General features: G+C 48.0%; 1 protein-coding gene across 1 annotated transcript in view; it reads left to right on the top strand.

Annotated features, from left to right (window-relative positions):
• The window catches only part of LOC119440211 (transformation/transcription domain-associated protein-like), a 233828-nt gene that overhangs the window by 87479 nt on the left and 122068 nt on the right, over positions 1 to 24281 (top strand). The window contains 4 exon segments of the mRNA XM_049661446.1: positions 2703 to 3041; positions 6179 to 6247; positions 12628 to 12987; positions 19800 to 20215. Coding sequence (XP_049517403.1) covers positions 2703 to 3041; positions 6179 to 6247; positions 12628 to 12987; positions 19800 to 20215 — 1184 coding nt within the window.

The raw sequence follows: 24281 nt of genomic DNA, 5'->3' as shown, positions 1-24281 counted from the left end.
TCACCTGTTTTTAGTTTAGGTGCAGTAAAGTGGAATGCATTGCTCGATCTCAGTAAGGAGCTGCATTGCAATATCATTGGTGGGAGCACCAAGAATTCAGCATGTATTCAGGTAGTGTCAAAGTAGTCCATCATTTGTGATGTAGTCGACACACTGTGCACAATATCACCTTCAAACAAATCGTCGGAAGTGCTTCAAGGGGTCCTGAACCACCCCTCGGGCTTGGTGCTGCTGTAAACATCTTGGACAAATTTTGCAGTCGTGCGCGGCGCGTGGAGCTCGCAAGCAGAGCGCGAAGGCACCTTTTTCTCAAGCGCTATCTTTTCAACAGAAGCCTGCTCCTTACTCTTTTCTGGATGCTTTCTCTCGTAATATAGCAGATTCCCATACTTGGCTGCTATTGGCCAATAGCCGACATCAATCAAAAAGGGTGTTTGGATCAGTGCGCTGCTTCCCACTGTTACTGTGTAGATTTGTAGACACTTTTTAATAAACAGGCTGAAGTCGGTGAAAATCTGCTTGTAAATTCATATAGGAATTCCGTACTTCCAGAAGAAGCCGACTAACATCTGCTCACGTTCAGCCGTAGCCGCCCGCATAGAAATTACTTTGGCCACCCCACTTATCGGTGTCATAGCTGTTGGGTCTTACTAATTTTGACTAGTTTTGAACACTCAACTTGCCTTGAACTATATGCGAAACTTAAGGTCAGGCTACATGCACGCTTGCCAGCGCGCATTCACTTCTGGCCGCTCCTGGTTAGACACCTTGGCCGACTTCGCTTCGTATTGAGCTATTGATAGTGCTTCAAATGCACAGTTTGGATGTTGTTACTATCCGTTGGTCAAACTGGTGCAGGACAAAGCTGGTCCATACCACATAGTAGCACGGCCAGACTGGAGCATATGATCGTGAGCACGCACTCAAGCCCTGTAGTGCACAAAGCAAGCGCTGCAGTTGCATGTAGCTGCGGTCTGCTGCGTAGCATAGATACTGCGGCCACCACGGGGTGCTGCGGTGAGTCCGCTGGCTGAGCGCATTGCAGCTTGCTGAGGATCACCTTGTTTGGCTACATTTGGCGCATTGTAGGCATCAAAATCAGTAGTGGCGTCTACATGAACATCCAAAATAAAGTTTGAACTGTGTATCAAGGTGACGTTCTGTAGGCGGAGCGCTGTGTCCCCGCCCCACTCCGCCGTAGCCTTTGCAGTGCAAGGCATTGAAAAAGGAACGGGAGCACAGCGAACGGGATCATACGCGACCTTTGATTGCCAATAACCTTGCTTCTTCTCGACGCATTGAACTACTTTTTGCGGCAAAGTATTTCTGAAATAGTCTATTTTAACTTCCAAGTGCATTTCTCGACTTTGATAAAAAGTGGTTCAGGGCCCCTTTAAGCTCTTAGTGACCTCATTGGGTTGAGCGCCAAATTGACATCTCTTTACGTGCGCTGCTGCAAACAAAAAAATAAATGCGACCTCGCAATAAATGTTACCTAGAACACTCAGTAAGGTGTTTCTTTCTTCTATTTTTGAAAGCAGGGAAAAACAAGTCTGATTCTTTCGCACGACCCTGCGATTGAGCGCAGGCAATACTAAGCAGCATTCCGAAACTTTGGTGGATAGCACCACTGCAGAGCGGACAATGTACCAACTAGGTGAACTTTGCCTGACAGACACATTTTTGTGCAACAATATTACCGATGCTGCTTCTTGGAAACACAGTATCTGCTGCCACGTGGCTCTGATAATCTCATGTAATTTGTGTGCAGCACTAGCCACTAAGCCTACACATCCTTCTTCGCATTTCCTTGGAGCATCTGTGCCATGAGCTGTTCTCTTAACCATGCTATTCCTGGCTCTGCAAGCAGTGCATGTGTGTGGCGCATAGCTTGTTGAGCAAATATGGTGACTGCGAGCTGCTTTTGTTTCTGCAAGCAATGCATTCGGGCCGGTCCCACTGAAAGAAATGGCAGAAAACGGCATTGCCTTTGGGTTATCGTGCAGTATTCTTCAACGGCATCAGGCCACATGCTCCTGTGAAGCAGATCGGTGAAGATGCTATCGCGATAGGGTTGGCGGCGACAGGTCACTGGCACACCCACTGTCGGCTGTGTTTTTTGTCGAGGCCGCCATCATGGCCTCGATGCATTTCCAATGCCATCACTGTGCTGAAGCCATATTTATTATTTAGATCGGTCTCTGTACTTTCAGAAAAGGCAGTACATCAGTGCACTGTCAACATCATAAAGTTGACGTGCAGTTAGCCTCTAGGCGACAAAAAGGGACCATCGGGGTATGCACTATCCAGTAAGCATATGGTGACCAACTATGGCTTAAGTGGTCAGGTAATACATTACACTTTACGAAGAACGGGTCTAGCATATGTCGCAACTACGTTTCAGCCGTTACTTGTTCGATCAATTGACTTATGCTTCGGGAAATTGTAGTTCAACTGGAAGGCAGAAAACTGCCTCATTTTTACATTCGAACGCACTGCACGTCTCTCGCGTCTCTGAAGACTTAACCCTCCACACGTTGGCTGCACATGCACCATCGACCGTGACACCATGCTGCCGCCGCCTCCAATGGCTGCGAATGCTCCTTGAATGTTTGTATAAATGATATCGCAATAAAACAAAGCAATATTCATCAACAGAGGACTCGTGCCAATGCTTCCCTAATGTGTGGGCATGTGTGCAGGTGCACAAGGCGATCCGGTCACTGTTGATGTTGCTGGGGGACTTCAGGCAGCTGTCGCTGAGCGTGATCCAGCGCCTGAGCTACCTCACCCAGCTGTTTCCGCACACGTTCAACGAGAAGCTCTGCGACCAGCTACTGCAGCACCTGGGCTGCTGGCTCGAGGTGGCCGTGCGCACCCCGCATCGTGGACCCAACGCCACCGAGGTGCGCCAGTGTGCTGCCATCATTGCCATCTTCCACCAGATTCCAGCGGCGGGTCCGGCGTTTGTCAAGCCGCTTGTCACCCTTGTCCTGCGTCATGAGCAGCAGCTCATGGTAGAGGCTAGCAGCCCCTTCCAGGTTGGTGATTCCCAAGGCTTGCATATTCTTGATGTGCACCTGTGAGCAAAAGTATATGGATCAGAGGCTAGCTGAAAAAAAAATAAGGAGGGAGAGAGAGGCAGAATTTATGTGTAATTCAGATGCTCAAACTGAAATTGACGAGTGCACTGGAAAGTTTCTTTGGAGGGCTAAGTTTGGATCTGAGTCCTCAATTTCAAGTTGCATTAATAGGCGCAGAAGAAAATTGGATTTATTGTAAAGTCGCTTTTGCTCAGGGGAGTACATTGTGCAGCAACAAAATATGTAGAGTAACACTGACCATGCTACTGCACCATGTTGCTCCTTTCATGGCGCTCTATTACATTGACCGGCCAGTAACCTGCCTCTTTGTATGGCCGTCACAGATTGCAAAAGGGCATTCCATAGGGGCGTGCGAATACTCATATATCACCAAATTAAATTGACTAGGGAACGTCCGAATAATTCAATTCATGATTCGACTATCTATACTATTAGATTTTTCGGATATTCGATATACAGTAGAACCCCGCTGACACGTTTTTTACGGGACAGAAAAAAACAACAAAAAACGTAAGAGCCAGGGAACGCAAGAGCCGAGTAACAGGAAAAATTGAGAAATGAGAGTAGTGGTGAACGGCACATAATTTAATTTTAATTCTTACACGTGAAAAAAAGTCGCAGTTTCGCCCCTAAGCCGAAGCATCAATTGCGATAGCAAATTAGTAGACAGCTATACAAAGTAAAAATAGTAGTTTTATCATCCATATAAACTCGTAAACATTCGCTTATTAACTATATTAATAAGCATGGTGTCAGCGCGCAGGCAAATATTACAACATCACACTCGATGAGTGCAGATACTTACTGTCAAAACACTGGCTTGAGGAAGCGTGGCAGCAGCAGCGAGTCATGTGACTTTTGTGCTGTCTATCGCTTCAACACAAACTGAGTGCCGAGAACACACAGCACGCACAAAGCTACGAGCCGCCGACACACATAGACTCTGCCCCCAACACAGATTGCCGTTAAGAGGAAGCTTTAGCTCGGGCGCAACTCCAATGCAGCCTTTGCAAATACGTACATGTAAAACGCAGAAACGCTTTTCTGAGATAACCCCTGGACAGAGTTTAATGAAATTTGTTGCATTTGAGAGAGAAAGTTAAACTCTAGTGGCTGTTGGAAGCAGAATTGCGATTTAGGGCCTGATTTATTTAAAGAGAATTTTCAAAAATTCGCAAGTTCGGAAAAAATAGAAGCACAACGTTTACAAATGAATAGCTCTGCATCAAGAACAGCTATCGTGCTTCTGTAAACAGCATCCATTAGATCACTCAAAGTGGACAAATTCGATATGTCAGTTTATCTCTTTCGTGAATTTGTTGCATTGTGTAGAGGGGTTCTGCTTGCGATTAATGCACAATGATCGCGGCCACAGCGGCTGAATTTCGATGGGGGTGAAATGCGAAAACACCCGTGTACTTAGATTTAGGTGTATGTTAAAGAACCTCAGGTGGTCCAAATTATACCAGAGTTCCCCACTACAGCATGCCTCATAATCAGATCGTGGTTTTGGCACGTAAAGACCCATAATGTAAGTTTTTAAGGGTTCTGTAAAAGCTGTATTTCCATATTACAAATTTTTTTAGATTCATGTGTAATATATCAGTTTTATCCCTTTTAGATGTACTATTTTATGCAATTCACAGAATTGTGATATCATTTTTCATTGCCGAGTTACGGAGTTGTAAACTTGATGGTTTCGTTTCCTGAGAATTTGCAATTTTTGGCAATTTGAATAAAAAGTTGATGCCTTACATCAAAAATTCGATACCAACAGTCACTAGATATTAAGTTTTTCTTTTAAATGCAACAAGGCCTTGTTAAGTTTGGTGCAGCGATTGCCGATAAAAATGAGTTGTCTTTTTGCATGTATTTAGATAGGAGCACCCAAGCTAAAGCTTCCTCTGAAGATATAGCCCGCTACCCCCCCCCCCCCCCCTCCATTGCCTGGATCATGACGGAAAAAGGCGCGCTCTTGCCCCGCCTTTCTCCTTCATGCTTGCGAGATTGAGCCGCAATCGTCGGCTGACCCTCGCGCGCTTTCACTCCCATATATAGCATACGGCGCGCGGCGACGTCATTATCAACCTTGGACTTCATACGGAACATCTATGCGCCAAAACCAATTTCACGGCCCCAATGCATCGTAGCCACCATCTTTAGATAGCAAATACAGATCTCAAAGGCCACGCTTTTGCTGGCAAAAACTGAAAATAGGTCATAGGTGTCGGCCCCGCTTTGGGCAGCCAATCCCATCGTCAAGCCGCCTAGCCAAATGACATGAAAAGTCAGTATGGCTGCTCGGGCTGGCGCGGGGTGGCAGTTCGCAATGCATGAGGTGGGAACGGTCCCACAGTTGCGTTGCAACAGCCGGCTTACCAAGGCATTGGGTCCTATGGGAGCTATGCCGGGACCGGCCGAAAACGACGTAAACAGCCAGGAAAACGCAGCACCCGGGAACGTAACAGCGGGGTTCTACTGTATTTGGTGTGGAGACCTATGCAGTGCCACGCGTTGCGTGCGCCTCAGATCCCCCCGTGCTCAATGCCGCCCAAACAAGCGTTTCACTTCTTGTTTTTGTAGAGGTGTGCAAATACCGAATAGCAAATTTTGAATCGAAACAAAAAAAACCTGATACTGATAATGATATTGGGCAAGAAAATACATTGCCATGGCATGCTTGTTGTTGGATTCGAAATGGCCACAGTTCAGGCTTCATTCACTCAGAAATGTTTCCTGCCTCTCATTACTGACACTGTGTGACGACGTAGCACAATGATATAATGAATGATAGTAGTGCTGGCACAATTTGCTATTGTTAATCCATACCTTCTCTCAACCTTCGTACCCCATTTTCCCTTTCCCAGTGCCGGATAGTCAACTGGAGATACTCACTGGTCAGCCTCCCTGTCTTTTATCTCCCTCTCTCTGCCTTTCATTAAAACCATCAACTTCTCAACGAGCCAAGGTTGAAACACTGTGCCCCTCTGCTAGCAGTCTCTACTCTTTCATGAAGCTACGAGAGGACAATTGCTTCGTCTTTCCTGTTGACCTCTGCATTATTGTGATTCCAGGCACCCTTGCGGAAATTCCTGGAGAGGCACCCAGCCACTGCCCTGGAGCTTTTGCTTGCTGAGCCGCAAGTGAGTTGTCACACTCTTTGTGGGAAGTGTGCGGAGTCATGCACTTCCATGCGCTGCGAGGTTCTTCCTCCCAGATTTTGGAATGTCGCATTTGTTTATTGTACAATATTGAAAGATTTTAGGGCACACAGTGACCTGCATTTTCCCCTTACAACTCGGAAATATTTTGTGCTCACCACTACTTTGCCTGCCACGGTGGCTTGGTGGCTGTAGCGTACTGCTGCTGAGTGCAAGGTTGTGGGTTCAATTCCTTGTCATAGAGGCCACCTGTCAGCAGGGGCAAAATGCAAAACATGCTCGTTGACTTGGATTTATGTGGCATTAAACACCGTGCCAATCAGGAGCTCTTCACCAAGGTGTACCTCGTAAATTGCTGTGCAGTTTTGGGACATTAGGGGGACGCGGCTTTCGCATCGCGAAAAATGGCTAAAAATCGATTTGTTTGACACAAGCAAATTTTCAGTTTCTATAACTCTTATTCTATCTGATTCCGAAATATCATCACTGGGAAAACCAAGAGAAGTGCTCATAAAAGAAATTGTTGTATCAGCCAAGGTGCCGAAAAATTTCGCGAGAATCGCGAAAGAACGGCGTTTTCAAGCCACGATATCTCCGAACGGCGCAGCCGGCGCCGCCATCTTGGTCTCGTTGGAAAGCGCTTCGGGCGCACATCCCGATTATTTTTTCGCAACTCAGCTGCTCGCTAACAAATTGTCCGTCCATCGCGATGTAGCCGGTGCTTTTTATCTTCGACAGCTTTGCACTGAGTAAAAGCGAAACTACTGCTTGCCGCAACCGTTGTCGACGAAACCGCGGCCGCTATCGACGCGATCATGGACGGCGACCTTGCGGTTCAGAAGGCAGGCGGCTGATAGACGCACCAAGTCAAAACGAAGCTACCTTTCGCTGCAAGAAGTGCGGACGAAACTGCGGTCGCTATCGACGCTGCCATGGGAGGCGACTACGCAGTTGTGAAGGCACGCAGCCGACGCGCGCATCGAGTGAAAATGAAACTATTTGCCGCAACCGCTGCGGACGAAACTGCGGTGGTTATCGACGCGATCAGAGATAGCGACTACGCACTTACGGAGGCACGCGACTAGCCGCGAGCACGGTGTTACGCGTGGCGATAAACGCAAGAATAGAGGCTTTAAAGGCACAATTAGGCACGAAGCGCTTCGGCGTTGCTGTCAGTCACGTGCCGCGTACGATTGCCGGATCACGGTGCAAGCGGAGGACCACGGCGATGCGGACTGCGCCGCTTCGTTTCGGTTGGACGCTACGCCGTTCTTGCTCTTCTGCGGCACGCATTTGCGGTGCTCCGCGGTTTTTTTTTTTTTTTTTTTTTTTTTCCCCTTTAACGTATAGGTCAGTGCGCACGCTATCGGCACCTACCCTATCTACAAATAGGAGAAAAAGGCGCATGGTGGTAAGTTACGGCCTCCGAGATTCAAGTGCGAAAGCTTAGGCGCGCTGCCCGTTCTCAGAGGTTGGGTGGCTACAAGCTGCTTGCGTATTTATTGCGCAGTTCGCGCGTTGCTGTTACGCACTGTGATGTGCTTTTTGACACTCGGGCACCGGGCATGAGTAATGGAGGTTCTTTGGATCAAGCGCACCTCACATTCGCCGTTTTAGACATTTGTCGAGAGCGGGACCAGGGAAAATTTATCAGTGGCTCGCGGAACCCCGAGCAGGGGCCTGAGGAACCCGTAGGTTCCGCGGAACCCACTTTGAGAACCCATGATTTACAGTATGGTAGACTCGCGATAATTCAAACTCTGGTAATTCAACCTTTCGGTCGTTTCAAACAAATTTCAAATATATAGTTGGCCCGCTATGTTTTCAATGTGATATAGTGAATGTTTCATTACAACACAAGTTGGTTTGTTGTCTTGATTCAATGAGGGGGAACTTCTGATAATTCAAGCGAAGTCCTGGGGCCCCCTCAAGTATGAGTTTTTGAGAGCTTACTGTATAACCTTTTTCATATGTTTTGAAGGAAGAAAAAAAAAACACAAAAAAAGTGTTACTAACTGGAAAAAAGTGCTTAAAAGTCACCCAAAAAATTCGGCTGACGCAAACTGTAGTTGACATCTACGTAATGCGAAGAGTTGCAGCATGAGACGCCGATGCACACCAGTCTGGTGGGGCCCGAACAACTCGAGACACACAATGCATCGTTTTTGCAGCTTCAGCATGCTTGTGTTCACGCTCCTCGAATTTGGCCGGGGTCAGCAGCGTCGCGCATGCACTTTAGCGACAAGTATTGACGTGCTCACTTGGTAAGAATCGTTGCAGCACGAGGTGCCGACGTGTGTCGAGTTTGTAGGGCCTGAATGACCCGTGACACACATCGTCGTTTTAAGACAGCGATGGGCAGCCAAAACGAAATCGAGCTGATGGGCAATGCTGGAATGCAATGTTGCCAGAGCGAAACATGGCGCTCACTTTGCCCTGCCTGCAGTAGGGAACGGTGGCACATTGCGAGTATTGCCTGTTAAAAGCGTGCAGTACGCTTCCTGCATCACACGTGCTGTGAAACAGATGGGTAAAAAAACTTATCGTAGTGGGTTGGTGGTGATAGCTGTGAATGGCAATGTGTAACGACCCGCGAGATTTGCTGGTACCGGAATAGAAAACCAAGAGCGTGGCTGCATTTTCACATGACACGGGGGGGCGAGTAGTGCAGGGAGGCTGCCATTGCGGGTGCCTACTACAGTAAAACCTTGTTAATCCGAACCTCGTTAATTCGGAAAATCTGATAATTCAGACTCGTCCTCTGGTCCCGGCAGGCATATGCATTATAAATTGTAATCAAACCCTTGCTAATTAAAACGTATTTGGCCACGTATCAATTAATTTAGACAACTTTAGGAGCTCGGCGAGCAAGGAGCTACGTAAATGTGCAACGCAAAAGAGCAAAGACGGCGCTAGATGTTCAACCGAAACGAAGCGACAGAGTCTGTATTGCCATAGTCATCAGCGCAAATTGTACGTGATAGAGTTACTGTATACAGGGAGCCATATACAGTAACTCTAGTACATGAATGACAGTAACGCCGGAACGCTTCGTGCCTATTTGTGCCTTCAAGCATTTATTCTTGCGTTTACCACCGCGCATAACACTGCGTTGGACGCGGGCTTTCATAATTGCGTAATTGGCATCCACATTCGCATCGATAGCAGGCGCGGTTTCTTACACAGCGATTGGCGGCAAACAGTAGTTTCGTTCTGACTCGGTACGCGCGTCGGCCGTGTGCCTAAAATACTGCATAGTCGCCATCCACGATAGCATCGATAGTGACCACAGTTTCGTCTGCAGTTGTTGCAGCAAGCGGTAGTTTCATTCTGACTCGATGCGTGTGTCGGCTGCGTGCCTTCAGCACCGCAAAGTCGCTTTTCATAGTCGTGTCGACAGCGGTCGCGGTTTCCTCCGCAGTGGTTGTGGCAAACAGTTTCGTTTTGTCTTGGTGCAAAGCTGTCGAGGACAAAGAGCACCGGCTACATGCGATGGACAGACGATCTGTTGGCGATCAGCTCACTGGTGACGAAAAAATAATCGGGATGTGCGCAGCGCGCTGTTTTCCATCCTTCTCCACATTGCCAGCTGTCGCCAGCCTCACGCGCCTCTCTCCCGTTGCCTTTCCACCCCTCCATAGCTCTACGTCGTACCACCCTCAGAAACACAAATGGACTGCGCTGATAGTGCTGGGCGCTGCTCCCCAATTGCTCACTGGACTAGGTAAAATGGCTCACTTCAGTGAGCGGCTCGGAACGGCTCAGCTCACTCAAATGAAACGGTTCATTTCAATATCTCACCGGTTCACTTGAATCGGTAACCTGTGTTATGCAAAGCTAGTTAGTATTTGGCTTTGAAAAAACGATACATGCATTAGTAGAATAACTGTGTTATAGGTATTTTCACTATGTTTGGAGAATATTTATCAATTACTTAATTCGAAAGCACGAATTTTTAATTGTAATGAACCTTTATTTTCTGATATTGGGATAAAATGCTCATGATACTGTAACAGACAGAATGCGATGTATTTTCTCAGAAAAAAAAATAACTTCATTGTCATTACAGGAGCTTTTCTGTGTTTGTGGTATTTTAAAATCAACTTTGGTCAAAATAAGAACAAAAATTATTGTAAGTTATCTTTCAGCTTTATTCATTTATTCACATACGCACGCTCACGCCAAGCAAAATGAATGTCGAAATCATTTCTTGAAGTACAATACAAAATCCATACTTCAGGTCCACAAAACTGCCGCACATACCTTTTGTTGTTTTTCTTCCATTTCCTTTTATTGTTTTCATTTTTTTGAGCGCACGAGTGATACTAGCAATCTGCCATCATGCTCCAGGACAAAAAAAAAAAAAAAAAAGGCGCCCTTCTATTACAACACAGCAGATCATTGGCATCGTTTTATTCACATGCTAGTGATAGATGCTCACAAAATGCACAGAAGTTCATGCCATGGGCGACATTTTTATGACTACACTAATTAGCACACATGAAGACCAGGACGTAAACTGTACGTTCACCTGTTGTCCTTAAAGATACGGAAGACTTAGTCTTTGAAGTGTTCTTGCACCAGCGCACGATCCGCGATCAGTGAGAGTCGGGAGACATCGTTCGAGCCGCCGCAGGCAACGAACAACGCCATCCATTGCCAAAAAAGGCTTCTTTACTTGTCCCTTCCATGGCATCTTGTGCCATGCCATAGGACACACAAAAAACCAAAGGGACTGCCGCGCACACCGCACAAAGCGAGGGAGTACAAGTAGCGTGAGTCTGCCCACGCTGGGCCACATGGTTTCTTAGCCTCATTTGACTCGCCGCCGAAATGAAGGTGGCTGATCTTCCCGCTAATCATCGGCAATGCACGACGTTGCCAGTGAAAAGACAGTGCACTAATATAAATTTGGAAACGAAGTGCTTCTAACTGATGAGGCGATCGTCGTGATCGTGCCTGCATTGGATAGTGACGGCGACAACGGCAGCGAGGACGCGGAAAGGCAGGCTGCCTCAACGTTGTCCTCGCAGGCAACCCTGCAGATGATTCAGTCCCTCTGGGACTTCGTTCTCGTGAAGGACCTTCCCAAGAGAAGGATGCCTGCAAGCTTCGTGTAAAGCAAGCAAAGCTGACGGACAGGGGGTTTTCTTGTGCAAGCCAGTGAGAAGTATGTGGCGAGATGCTTGTGGCGATCTCGGCCCAGCATTTTTGCTGGATTTCTCAAGCTGAGAAGCTGCCGCGGCAACCTTCTCACATTTTTTCAAAGGCCCCTCTTGGGGCCACCAAAGCGATGCCTCGGCGGAGCTTGCATGTCACTTGCTGCACGTGACTCCGCTTTGCAGTTGTCATAGCAATGCCATTCTTGAAAGCCGACAGGCCGCGGCTTGTTACACGCAATCGCAGCGCGCAGGAAGCAGAGTCAAAACAGTTAAACGAATCAGCACAATCAGCAGCCGGATGGAGTGAGGTTGTGGGGAGGGGCACTGGCCTCCCTGCCATTATAGTTTCCTCACGACAGCTCTGCCATCCCCTTATTCAGATTTTTTTCGTGTTACCCAGTTGTAAAAATTATTGGGTATTGCAATGGAATTTTCGTGACACTTGAATAGTGTTATAAGTGGGCTCAACTGTATATTCTGTATGCTACGCCGCATAACATGGCTGTACTGCGGCGGAGCTGAAAATAAAAGGACAGGAGCAACTTTTTGGGGTTTGAATATTTGGAATAGTAAAAGTGTCTTTTGAGTCGAATCGAATACTAACATTTGAATTGAATATTCGAAATTGCGGATATTCACACACCAGTAGTATTAGGTTGGTTCTTGCTTTCTCTATCCGAAACGCTGGAGCCAGGAAAGCTTATGAAACGAGTTCGTATTAACCAAGTTCTACTTCATTATTGCTTTGTTTTTATTAGAAACTTTTGTAGCAAAATTAGTGAAGGTCTGTAGCATTTTATAGAACAGTTGGCACCTTGGCTTGCCCAATTTGCGAAAAAAAAAACAACTAAGGACCACCAAATGTGCTCCTTACTCTCAAAGAAGCAAGCTGGTGCGAAGCTGTGGTCTGGTTTTCTCACTGTCGGCAATGGAAAGACCTGTCATATCGGCACATTTAGTTGCAGCTTATTGTCGTGTTAAGTGAGCTGGACAGGAGTCACCCACATGTTCCATCTCCGCTTGCTAACATAACCTTATCTCACATTTGACTTTTTCGGTGTCTGCAATCTTGATTTATTTCTGCTTTGGCAGCTGATTAGATAGACTTTCATCAGACTGACTTCGAGGCCAGACAGCTGTGACATGTGGAAACCAGTTCTTCATTGACTCCGTGTTGTGCCGTGGTGCTTGTGCCTGCAGGTGCAAGATGAGCAGCTGAACCGCTTCCTCGAACATCTGCTGCGTGATGGTGCTACGTTCCGGGCGGCACTTCAGCGGAACACTGGCTGCATTGATCGGCTTGCGCAGCTGCTCGACGAGGGCGGTCCCGAGCTGCAGCGGCTTGCCGTGCGCCTTGTGGCCGCTGTGGCGCGTCGTGAACCTCAGTTTCTGGCCGAGCGGCCTGCACTGGTGGCACGGCTGCGAGCTGTCTGGGTTTCAGACAGCTTCCAGACTGCTGGCTCAGCTGGCCTGGCCCAGTGGCGTGAGCCCAAGCTCCTCTGCCGCTGCCTGCTGGGCGTGGTGCAGCAGCGGCCGCACGAGATCGAGCTCCTCTTTCAGGTGGGTGGCCTGCTGGTTCTTCTTGATGCACTTCTAGTATGTGTAGTAGTTTTTGTAACGCGTTAAAGGCCCCCTGTTGCAGAAAATCGGTTGTTGGCAGGGTCATCCGCAGAAAAAATCATCTCGAACCACAACCATGCAGGACCTCTGTGTGGCGCATACGTGTTATTGAAATAATTGAATTTCTCAAAGTAAAATGCCTCGGCAAATTCGTTAAGTACGACTTACAGACATGACGGCGTGGGATTGTAATTTTAATAAAACATTATTCTCTTACACGGACACTCGCACACAAACTCCTATTTGCTTGCGATGAGTAGCTGCTTGTAGCCTCTGCCTTATGGGAGTATTAGCCATTACTCTGCCTTGCGCTGCCGCCGGAATCTGCCCACCACTGTTTTCTATCGACATTACGCCATGAAGAAATCCCTGGATCCTAGCCATAGACTAGGATCCAGGGACTCACCACAATTCAATTACTCACCACAGTAGCATAATGGCTATGGCATTGTGCTGCTGAAATTGAAGTCCCGAGTGCGATCCTGGCTGTAGTGGCCATATTTCGGTGGGGGCACAATGCAAGTACACTTGTGTACTTAGATTTATATGCAAGTTAAAGAACCCTAGGTGGTCAAAATTGATCCGGAGTCCTCTGCTGTTTTGGCCCATAAAAATGCAGAATTAAACTCCTTTTTCTATTTTCCAATATTTTGTGTTTTGCGTCTCATGCATATGGAGCTTCAGTGGCAGAGCAAGCGTGGTGCACAGTTCTTTCACTTGCATTGAGTGTGAGGTGTCCAGTTGGCTTAATGTTGAGCACTGTCAGGCCCCTATCAGTTGCTCTTCATTGTAAAAGTGTGTGTCTTCAAGGGCGTTAATCTCGGGCGGTCACTTTTGAGGTACTTTCACGAGATTTCGCTTGACTTTGCCGGATGCATCGGCATCTATGAGCGATAGCATTCTTCGCATAGGGCTAGGCAGGCTGTCTTGGCACAGGATCGAGAACGCTATCACGCAAGGACGCCAACGCGTTCGGCGCTAGTCACACAAAATTTTGCACAAGTGAAAGGTCCCCAGGAGTGGTTGTCTGAGAATGGCACCCAATATGATGACATGCTTGTCATGCAGCCACCTTTTTTGCACCGTGAAAGTTGCAAGGACCTTGCGGTTCAGGAGCAGTGTTGCAGCGGTTCTGCTGACAGTTTCAAAAAGAGCAGGCAGATTTTCATCCTTTGGGTTTGCGTTGTGTTCGCATTCAGCTTACAACTCTCTTCTTACACGTGAGCGTTTGCTGTTCTATCGAGTAGCAAACGGACAAATTATTGCGCATGGACTCGAGCTCTACTTCTACAGGTATCACTCTTGCCAGCTGTTTGATCAGCACGCTTACCTTACCACCAATTAGGTCTACAGGCAGAAACATAACTTACTGACCAATGGCTGGCAAGCATCCAACAATGACTTGCCGCCTACTGGCCAGTGGCGAGTTTCCATCACAGTCCTACTGCTTAGACTGCTAGGCTTTAACCAGCACCACTTTGTCAGGGTCAAGGTAGGCTTTATGAAGACAGGCTAACACCAAGACTGTTATTGACAAATACAGTAGAATCGTGTTAATTCAAACTTCAAGGGTACCGGGAATTTATTCAGAAAAAACGGAGTTCAATCTAAGGAGAGCCCTATAAATATAGCAGCCAATCAATTGTGCATTATGGTGTGCGAAACCAATGTTGTTACCAAGCTCGCATTGAAAAAGCCTTGGTTCCGCATAAAGCCTAGGTTCCTATAAAGTCCAAGACTGATAACATTGCGCTTCACATGTCATTTGCTGTGGGTGCAAGGGAAAACATGCGAAGGTGAGCCAACAAGGATGGTGGCGTGTGCGTGTGGCCCTTCCGTGAGCCCCTTGTTAGAGATGACATGATCGAGCGCACGGTAATGCAATCAAGCATGTGCTAGGAGAGGGCGGAGTGGGTAGGGGGTAGGTTAGCGCCTGGTAACGGGATGAAGCATATGCTGGGGGCTCCTTCCTGTTTCTTGGAAAAGGAAAAATGGACGCTGGATGGAAGAGGAGGGCATGCGCCGCTCTGCTTGCTCCGGTTGGGTCTCGGTTTCCACGCATCTTTTCCTAGTCTATTTTTACAGCACCACAATACCATAGCTAGTGATACACCGAACCTTCGCCTTTGGCCCAAGTTTGTCTGAAAGTGGGTCCATGAAGAGAGAATTTTTCACTACCGGGTATTTTTTTGCTAACCCCACGCAATACCTGCACCCTTGCGCTCGGATATTTTTTGCTTATACCCGCCACCATGCACAATCTTACCCGGCACCTTGCGCTCGTGATTTAATTTCTCCGTCTTCAAATTTGCCGCTTCAGCTATCTCCTCCATACAGAAACGAGCACACAAAAAGCCAATGATTGAAGGTTTTGCCGGAGCCACCGATTGGCCGCGCCCGCCACGTGACTCCAGCGCGGTTCGCCATTGGTCCGGTGCTCGCTCCGTGACGGCGTCGTCTGCTCTGCTTGTTGCGGTCTCCTCGCGAGCTCCGGACAGATTCCGTAATCTCGACGAGTGTTAAAGCGGGCGCTATGCGGACATCGCAGTAGCGTGGCCGATCTCGCTTTTTGTGGACGTCTCAGACCCGCGGCTAGGCATTCCGAGCATCGGCGACGCGGACTTCGCGACCAAGCTTCGGGCACGGAATCCTCGGACACGAGGCTAAGCCTTTCGCGCGTAGGCGCCTCCGACTCGGCGATCAAGCACATCGCGCGCGGACTTCTCGGATCCTTGCCTAAGCATCTCGTGCATCGGCGCCTCCGACTGCGCAACTAAGCACATCGAGCGTCGACTCCTCGAGCCCGCGGCTACGCATTTCGCGCGTCGGCACATCGCTCATCGAGAGTCGACACCTCGGACCCGCGGCTAGGCACTTCGCGCGTCGGCATCGTGAGCGTCGACTCCCCGAGCCCGCGGCCAGGCATTTCGCACGTCGGCACCTCGGACTGCGCGGCTAAGCTAATCGAGCGTCGACTCCTCGAGCCCGCGGCTAGGCATTTCGCGCGTCGGCACATCGCTCATCGGGTGTCGACTCCTCGGACCCGCGGCTAGGCACTTCGCGCATCGGCACCTCGAGCGTCGACTCCTCGAGCCCGCGGCCAGGCATTTCGCGCGTCGGCACCTCGGACTGCGCGATTGAGCTCACCGAGCGTCTATTCTTTGGACCCGCGACCAGGCATTTCGCACATCGGCACCTCAGACCCGCGACTTAGCACATCGCGCGCCGACTCTATTATCGTATTGCCACGATATCTCGTACCAATACCTATCATTCCACCCCTTCATAAAAAGAACCTCATCATGAGCTCTGTTCACTAGGCCACTTCAGCTGGCACAGACACCTGGCTGCAGAAGTAAGGCATCATACAAAAGTACAGGCTGGAAAGCACCTAGCAGCTGCATAGCTGCCTATCTATCAGTGGCTCTCCTAACATCCATAGCCATTGTCAATGGAAGATGATCCAAAAATTCAGTAACATGTTCGATTCTATCAAAAGAAAACAATGCCTCACTGACTGTACTAGAGACTGCTATCAATGAGGCAGTCTGCAGGTACAACGCTAGAACTACTGTATATTTATGCCCACATAGTTCTGCACCTCACTTGGTTTGAAACCCAGGCACCATGCTCTTTGTAGAGCAGCAGTAAAGAATGCCATACAAACATGAAAAACACAGAACAAAGGCACAGCAGACCAGAGGCCACATGTCCAAGAAGCCCCACATCAGAAAACACATCAAAGATGACAAATTTGGTGCATTTTAGAGAACTGAAGAGAAGGGGAAACTTTGAGAGCCGTTTTCTCAAAACTGTTAAGCCACCATCGTCAGCTCACCCTCGCACGCTTTCACTCACACATACAGCACATGGCGCATGGCGACAATCTTATTGTCCCTGGACTTTATACAGGACATCACAGCAACGCCAGAAATGCGCCTGGAGTGTCCATATAATTGCTGTCGCAATAAAAACCCACAGTCCAGTGCATTGTTGCATGTAGCCACTCCATGGTGCATGCTCACTGTCGTCGTCATTGTTAGTTCATGTTTGGTCATCCCCTTGCGAACAAACAACTGGTGCTGATTCCCCAATGATGAAATCATCCTTGCGCACAAAGTATGCGGGACATGGTCCCTCATGTGACGAGGCCTCAGGACTTCGTGACTGAGAGGCGTTCTCTCATTACGGAGTCTGAGGGGAAGCAGTGCCAGATATGCTACAACATCGCAATTTACTTAATTTAAGGTTTTTGTGCAAGATCTTGCACTTTAATTCATTGTTGGTGTGAAAAAATTCTAAAAGTTGTAGCACACGGTGCGTAGTGACGATGTTATCACCCTTCGACTTTATACAAAATATCACGGCGATGGCAGAAATGCACCTGGAGTGTCCATATAATTGGTATCGTAATAAAAGGAAAATTGACACAAACAATCACTCTCTCGGTCCATTCTAATCTGTGTTTTGGCTTCCAAATGTCTATTCCCTGGTGATGACGTATTTCTAGCCCATTTATTAGGCAAGTAATTATAGTGGATTTTGAGTTCAAAGCGAATAGTGATTTGGGACAAATATTTGCATATTGAATAGCAGTTGTGCAGAGAAGTGGCTGCAATCTCGTATGCAAAGGGACTACTGCGTGTTGGAAGTACTGGTTCTGTGGAAGAAAGGGCCATAGTTTATAGTACAGTAGAACTCATTAACTAAATGTCAAAGGTACAGAAGGTTAATGAACAGCAAAGCATGATGCACCTTCCTTCGTGCATGTAGGAAGGCAATGAGAAAAAAGACAAAATTAAAACAATGCACAAATTAAAAATGTTGACTATTGCAAGGACTAGAGCATGGGTTCTCAAAGTGGGTTCCGCGGAACCCTGGGGTTCCGCAGGCCCCTGCTCGGGGTTCCGCGAGCCACTGATAAATTTTCCGTGGTCCGTTTTAGCCACCAAGTGGCTAAAACGGCGAAAACGAGGTGCGCTCGATCCACAGAACCTCCCTTACTCAAGCCCGAGTGTCAAAAAGCACATCACACCGCGTAATGGCAACGCGTGAACTGCGCAATAAATTCGCAAGCAGCTTGTAGCCACCCAACCTCTGAAAACGGGCAGCGCGCCTAAGCTTTCGCACTTAAATCTCGGATGCCGTAATTTACCAACATCGCGCATTTCTCCCGTTTGTAGATAGCGTAGGCGCGATTGCGTGCGCACTGACGTATACGTTGGAGGAATAAACAAAAATGAAGAAAAAAAATGCGTGGAGCATCGCAAATACGTGCCGCAGAAGAGCAAGAACGGCGCTACCGTCCAACCGAAACGAAACGGCGCAGTCCACATCGCCATGGTCCTCAGCGGCAATCGTGCGCGCCGCGTGATTGACAGCAACGCCGGTGCGCTTCATGCCTAACTGTGCCCTTAAAGACTTTATTCTTGCGTTTATAGCCGCGCGTAACACCGCATTGGCGGCATGCCGCGTGCCTACATAAGTGCGTAGTTGCCATCCATGATCGCGTCAATAACCACCGCAGTTTCGTCCGCAACGGTTGCGGCAAACAGTAGTTTTGTTTTCACTCGGTGCGCGCGTCGGCTGCGTGCCTTCACAACTGCGTAGTCGCCAACCATGGTAGCGTCGATAGCGACCGCGGTTTCATCCGCACTTCTTGCAGCGAACGGTAGTTTAGTTTTGACTTGGTGCGTGCCCGTCGACTGTCTGCCTTCTGAACCGCAAGGTCACCGTCCATGATCACGCCGATAGCGGCCGCGGTTTCGTCCGCAGCAGTTGCGACAAGCAGTAGTTTTGCTTTGACTCAGTGCAAGGCTGTCGAAGATAAGAGCACCGGCTACAACGCGATGGACGGACAATTTGTTGGCGAGCAGCTGACTGGCGAAAAAATGAACGGGATGTACGCACGCGAGGCCTTCGCCACTGCTAACGATAATCAGTCATGAGATGATGAGAATTTCAGTTTCCGCACTGGTCTTGTGCTAAATATAAACAGGATTTGCTGATTCATTGAGGAAATGAAAGCGTGTTGACGTAGTTATGCATTTGTTTATTGTTTTCTTGATACTCTCGAGAATTCGACATCCGGTTAATTCGGTTAATTCGGGGGGGTTCCTTGGCGCTTCATGGAGCTTAGCAGGGTTCCCTGGAGCGAACATGCTTGAGAACCCCTGGACTAGAGGAAGCGTAAGCAGCAGATAGGGCCGAACCAATGCTTTATTCTGATTAGACGACTCTGCTACAGTTATTAGATGTCTCGGTATTTTACTGTGACCGAAGACTGCTTATTCACACATTTGTAAGGAACACGCACTTCGCCCCATACAGTGCCCTTTTCCACTTTTGGTATGCTTCACTGCGCGGCAGCTGTGCTTGCCACATAACACAACTGTATTGCAGCGGTGCTGAATATAGGGAACCGATGATCACACTTTCAAATGTCTAACATTACATTTTTTTTCTAGTGAATATCGAATGGCACAATATCCGAAACTACTATTCGGAAATTCTAATATTTGCGCAACACTGCCAATTATCCTTTAATAAAGTTGAGGGTCATGCAGCAGGGCTGTTTTCCACCCCTCAAACTGCCACTTCACTGCTTAGTCAGCGCTGCATTGTCTTGGCTTCATGCTGTGTTTTTATTTTTGTGGTTTTCTTTGCATTACTTTTTAAAGAGCGCATGGAGAATGCTAATGAGTACATAGTGTGACTAACCTACCTATTGGTGTGCTGTTCCCCATGCCCAGCTGTTGCGTGCCTTCACGGGGCGCTTCCTGCCGGACTTTGGCTTCCTGCGTGACTTCTTGGACACGTGGGCGGCCAAGGGCCAAACGGTGGAGTGGAAGCGGGCGGCCTTCTTCCGCTTTGTCGAGGCCTTCGGGGACCCGGCCTTTCCGCAGCCGCTGCTGGCCAAGGTGCTGCAGCAGCTGCTCATCCCAGCCTTTGCGGCCTCCTTTGAGCGCGGCGAAGGGGAGGCCCTCATTGGTGGGCCCCCACAGCCAGAGCGTGACTCACCGGACAATGTCATCTCAGTCTTCATCAACCGAGTCATCGACCCCGAGAACCCGTTTGGCACCTCTGATGCTGTGCGCATCCTGCTGCTCCAGTTCTCCTGCCTCCTGGTGGAGCAGGCCTCTCCGCACATTCACGATGCGGCCAACAAGTGCGTCTTCGTAATTCTTTATCTCTTGTTTCTGTGTGTGTCCCACCTTCTCTCTCCAAGTATAACTATCATTTGAGAAGGAAATTTGCGAGTGCTGCATCAGTATCTATAGTTGCACAAATTGCGAAATAGCAGTTTGAGTTGAATACTGTTGTACAGCTAAACCTCGATATAACAAGCTTCACTACAGTCGACTTTTGTTAATTCGACCCTGACGGGACCGATGAAATTGATTGAATTATTCGGTGGGTCAAATCAAACAAGATGCAGGAAAAAAAAATCCTAGGCCGCCTAAGCACTTCTTATGACTTGTGAATGCGAAAGCAGTAATGTCCAGTTGAACGCCGCTGAGCGGTCCTTCTAGTTATGAACTCCTCGCAGGCAAATGAGCGCGTTGACACGCTTAGTGTTTTTATTTGGCCTTACCGAGGTGCAGTTAGAATGCAGGCGAGAACTTGCGTGGACAAGGAACACACGAATAACACAGGCTTCCGAGAGTGAGGGTGACGTGTCGTCGTGGCGATGCCCTCTTCCCTCATGCAATACCACAGCTGCAGGTGCTCCCTTTCGCCCACTTTGCTCCATCGAGGCCCTAACCAGCAGGCGCAAGCTAGCATCACAAGGTGCACTCGTGATGTGGCGTCGCAGCCAATCTGAATTTAGGTGCCATTTCGCTGCTACGGACACCAGACGCTGTCTTTTTTTGCTCAATGAGCCATTTGACGCTTTCGCATCAAAACTTCAAAATACACTACTGATTCATTTGATAGTACCGTATTTACACGATTGTAGGTCGACCCATATTTTCAAATTTGGCAATCCAATGTTGGGGGATCGACTTAGAATCGAAACCGAACCGTGTACCGGTAGTAACGGCAAGAGAAACGAGAAATCAGGGGTGCTACGGCGTGGTTACAACTTTGCACCTACGTTTTTATGGTTACGGTAGAAGCGTAGCGTAATAATTTACTGTATTGCATACATTTTGATTGCGCGCACCACGAGCGCACGGCTCTTGTGGGAGCATCGATCACGGAAGAGCTGCCATTTAGGGGGTATTGGTAGATGGCGGAAGAGCCACCGTTTGGGGGGTATTGGTAGCTGGCGGAAGAGCCGCCGTTAGGGGGGTATTGGTAGTTGGCGGAAGAGCCGTCGTTTGGGGGGTATTAGTAGTTGGCGGAAGAGCTTTTCTTTGAGATACGATTGTTTTCGACGGCCGCGCGCATCTGTCACTTCTGCTGTTGTGCTGAATCGTCGCGCCTGTCATGAGTGCCAAGAACTTTAGGTGCTCGTTCTCAGCAGCGTTCAAACGGGCTGCTATCCTCCATGTTGAGGAAACTAACAACTGCGCAGCGGGACGCAAGTCTGGAGTCAGTGAACGTGTGGTGTGGCAGTGGTGGCTTCAGCGCTTGAAAATTTGGCCTCTCTGGCTACTGTGTACGGGTGGGTCCTCTCTGCGGGGGGGGCTGTACCGCACGATGTCGTGGTGCGGTCGTTCGCGAAGTGTGGACTCACTTTTGATGACAAGGTGCTGTGGGACCGCAGCAGCTATGACGGCAGCAGTACCAGTGAGGTCAACTCTAGTGACGATGATTAGTCTTAGCAACCCCATCAATAAATTTCCCTTGTGTGAAATGCACTCGCCTGGTTTTTCTCCCGCCCTCTCCCCCAATTTTTTTTTTGAGACATGCAATTTTGGGGGGGTCGACCTACATTTGAGTCGACTTACAATCGTGTAAATACGGTATTTGCCCAATTCTATCTAACGCCCTCGAATCAAACGCATGCCCTCTTTCTGTGTGTCTAAAGTAGACGTGATGCAGAGCGAGCATCATGTCTCAAGTGTCATGTGCAAAGACTAGGCGAGCTGAGATGGCGTGGGATCATGCACTGTCTTCCTGCACATTTATGGCTGGAGGTTGTCTAAATCTTGAGTTTTGGAGACTCGATGAAGGGCAGACAAAGCATTCACTCCCTTGTGCTGGCGCTTTTCATGTTAGCGTCGTCCCACTGCGAGTGACACCATCAGCTGAGGGGAGTGGATTTGGTACTTCTGAAGCTGTAGTAGTGATGTTATGTTGTACGCAATACCAATGAGGTTCTGAGTTTAATAGTTGACCTGTGTTATAGACAATCTTTTATTGCATAAAGTATTTTGCTTTCTAGTTTCCCTCCAAAATACAGAAGGGCTTTCTCATCTAGTCACTTCCCAGGTGGGATGTGGCATAGCATGGGGGAGAGGAAGCGGGAGGGAAAAAATGTTGCCTACATCATTGTAGGTGAGTTATCGTATGGTCAATCTGCACTACGTAGGGAAGTGTGGACCACGCATTGCTTCGTTCTGCATTGCTTCTATGGATCGAGAAAGTGGCAGTGTCACAGGAAGTCCAAAAAATTAATGGGAAATTGTTATTCTATCGACTTCATGCGAAGACCACGGATCATCGGACATTAACCTTTCCACATTTGTAAATTTGAACCGATACAGACATCCCGGTCACATGCTTCAATTCTCGGATACGCGTAGCTGCTTGGTCTACGTGTTTTGGACGTGTGCAACCTTTGACAAATGTTATTTTGGTTGTAGTGCGGTGCTGTTTATAGTGCGGGTGTTCGAGACTCCGGTAACATGGTATGCTTCACCGCAATACTTAGTATGCTTTCCTGCATAACACTGCTGTATTGAGGCGAAGCTGACCGTAAGGAACTAGCATTATGCAACGCACCGTGCTTTCCGAGCGTCGAAGCCATTGGCGAGGATTACAAAGGCGGAGTAGGCGCCATTGGTAACAGCGGTGAATTGTTCAATGAAAAACACGGCACCGAACAGCAAGAAACTTCATAGCAAACGTCGAAGTAGCTAGGCCTAGCGTTCCTGCGGTGGAGTAGCAGTTGCCAGCAGATCTGCGTGCGAGAGCGCCAGTTCGAACAGGGAGGTATCAAAATGGCAGTGGTGGTGGCTTTGATTAATGCCATTTCGGGCCTGTGGTCATGACAAAAGGTCCACAATATTAGACAGAAAAAGTTTTTTGCGTCCGAAATGTCAGACGTTCTTATGCATTGGGGACTCTATGGGGTACGTGGCGGTGCTGTGAAGGCGTCTGAATTATTGGGCATGTTCGAAAAATCAGGCGTCCGGAAAATCGGTCGTTGGCTCTGTTTAATGAAAAGTAGGGTTGGGCTAATATACGATTATGAATCAAATTGTGAATAACTGATAAGTTGTATTGGCAAATTGAATGTGTACCTCTGTATGTTTCTAATATATTCAGTAAAAAAGCCATGGTCCAGTGCCTTGCTACATGCAGCCACTCCATGGTGCATGCTCACTGTCGTCGTCATTGTTAGTTCATGTTTGGTCAGCCCCTTACGAACAAACAACTGGTACTGATTCCCCAATGATGAAATCATCCTTGCGCACAAAGTATGCGGGACATGGTCCCTCATGTGACGAGGCCTCAGGACTTCGTGACTGAGAGGCGTTCTCTCATTACGGAGTCTGAGGGGAAGCAGTGCCAGATATGCTACAAGACCGAACAATTTACGCAATTTAAGGTTTTTTTGCGCAACATCTCTGCACTTTAATTCATTGTTGATATGCTGGAAAAAATCATTGGTGTGAAAAAAAATTGGGAAAGGTTGTAGTAAGGGTCCACTGATTGTGTGCATACTACTGTGTGCATAATGAACTTCGTTATAACAAGGTTCAAGTGTTTATATAGAGGTACTGTGAGTGGTTAGGGCTTACAACAGAACTAGAACCGGCCTCTTTATGTTTACATTGCAACAGAAGATAAAGAGTAGAATATGTAACTGAGCTGTCAAGCATTACAAAAAGGAAATCTTGTTTAGTGATTGTAATTGAGCTGAAAAAAAAAAATGACTGCGGAACATTTGGCTGTCCCTACTGGGTCAACTCAAGATTCAGGGTGTCTACTCAAAAGTCAGGACTGTCCCACTAAATTTCAGACACTTTGCAACTCTAACTGGAACAAATGTCTATTGTTTCTCACTTACCATTTTCAAATTTCCCCCTGCATTTATCTTTTTATATTATATATATACA

The sequence above is a fragment of the Dermacentor silvarum genome, chromosome 2 (genome assembly GCF_013339745.2).
Source record: "Dermacentor silvarum isolate Dsil-2018 chromosome 2, BIME_Dsil_1.4, whole genome shotgun sequence".
Taxonomy (NCBI): Eukaryota; Metazoa; Arthropoda; class Arachnida; order Ixodida; family Ixodidae; genus Dermacentor; species Dermacentor silvarum.
The sequence above is the reverse complement of the archived record's forward strand: the minus strand, read 5'-3'. Positions and strand labels throughout refer to the sequence as shown.